The sequence below is a fragment of the Haplochromis burtoni genome, unplaced genomic scaffold, assembly GCF_018398535.1.
Source record: "Haplochromis burtoni strain Fernald_Lab_line unplaced genomic scaffold, NCSU_Asbu1 Contig_341, whole genome shotgun sequence".
NCBI lineage: Eukaryota > Metazoa > Chordata > Actinopteri > Cichliformes > Cichlidae > Haplochromis > Haplochromis burtoni.
In genome coordinates, this window is record NW_024582702.1 from 635,455 (window position 1) to 637,020 (window position 1,566).

General features: G+C 42.8%; 1 protein-coding gene across 1 annotated transcript in view; it reads right to left on the reverse strand.

The window, feature by feature from the left end:
• Positions 1 to 803, reverse strand: part of ptar1 (protein prenyltransferase alpha subunit repeat containing 1) — a 22,824-nt gene extending 22,021 nt beyond the window's left edge. Inside the window, 1 exon segment of the mRNA XM_005942922.3 lies at positions 662 to 803. Within this exon segment, the coding sequence (XP_005942984.1) occupies positions 662 to 747 (86 nt within the window). The 5' untranslated portion in view covers positions 748 to 803.
• Between the last annotated feature and the right edge of the window lie 763 nt (positions 804 to 1,566).

A 1,566-nucleotide genomic window follows, 5' to 3' on the forward strand; every position in this document is an offset into this window, starting at 1 on the left:
CTTTACTGGGAAGAATCAGTGCGAGTCCTTTTAAAACATAGCAAATTCTAAACCAGTGAGTAGTTTTGAAAGCCCTAATTTTTTCCTGTTTGGGATATTGATTAGTGCTCATTAATAAGACAAAAGTATCAGATTACTCGATTAATCGATGGAATATCATCAGAATATTCGATTGCCAAAATAACTGATAGCTGCAGCCTTAAAGTTCTTAACATACTATCACACAGGATCGACCTGACATCACGTGCTTCTCATAGCATGCAAATCTTCGGTACCATCATAAACAACTGTTAAGCATCCCAGTTCAGTCACCGGCGAAATCAACAATAACACCATTAATGAATCAACATGATCGGGATGTCGCATTTTCAAAGCTGCATAGCTCAGCTCGCTAAAGTCGTGAAATATCCCGCTGATGCATGTTTTAAGTTATTTAACTGTAAGTAAACAGTAATCCCCACGACATCGTGTCTCACGCACTGAACAGAACAAACAAAACTAAGTGTCTAAATGTGAACTTCATCTAGACAGTTCCGATTCCAGGTAATAGTCCACGCCCATAATTTGAACCCTGAATCAGCCGTGGCCGAGCCTTGGAGCCGCTGCGTGTGAAACAGGCCTCCGGGCCCAGCGCAGTTTGTTCGCAGCCGACTGTACTCACATGCTGGGGTTCTTCTTGAATGCATTCGCGATGTCTTTGACAACTCTCTGGACCAAGACGTCTACCTCCTCCTCCGACTCCGCCATTTTTAGAGCACCGTCTTCTTCTGCTGCTTCTTCTTCTTCCTCGTTGTTTTTATTGGCGGTTAGCAAACAACGAATTGGTGCATTACCGCCGCCAACTGGTGTGGAGTGTTGACCAAATCGCCGATTCCAAACCTGTTCTCGTATTAACTCTTGTGCCCCTCCGATCATTTCAACACGATTTTCTATTGTCCATTAATGCTGTAATTACTGTTCTATTGTGATCATTATTCGTACACCATGATGAGATGTTTCCATTTCCATTCAAATAGAAATGAAGTTCATTGGTTCAGATGAAAGCCTTTTGCATGGGTTGATGTTGTCCTTTCTATTCCAAACTTGGACTAATCTGTATTCTAACTGTTACACATCCTCCTCCCTGAACCTCACCCCTGCATACACTGCTATATCCCCTGACTACAAAAAGTTGGTTTGAGACAAGTTTCCTGAATACAGATCATTTCTGGTTTCATGAATCCTTTAAATCCTTTAAATTCATTTGCGATTAAACGTCGAGCTTTCTTATGATCCTCGCTCCTGATGTCCTGGCTCCCTCCAGTCCTTTGTTAATATCAAAGATCTTCTCTGTTCCTTTGATTATCATTTTGATAAATGTACTCGAGCTGCACAGTTAATGACAACTAACAACAACATCTTCTCAACTGTAACTGTAGATTCTGGTTTCCCACTCAGGGTCAGGTTGAATTTGGCTGAACACTCGTCTCTCTCCCTCTCTGCGCTTGCACTGCCCTCACAGCATCAGCAGAATGAGGAGGCCATCCAGCCACCAACCAGTTTATGCCAAACTGCCCTCCCACAGCA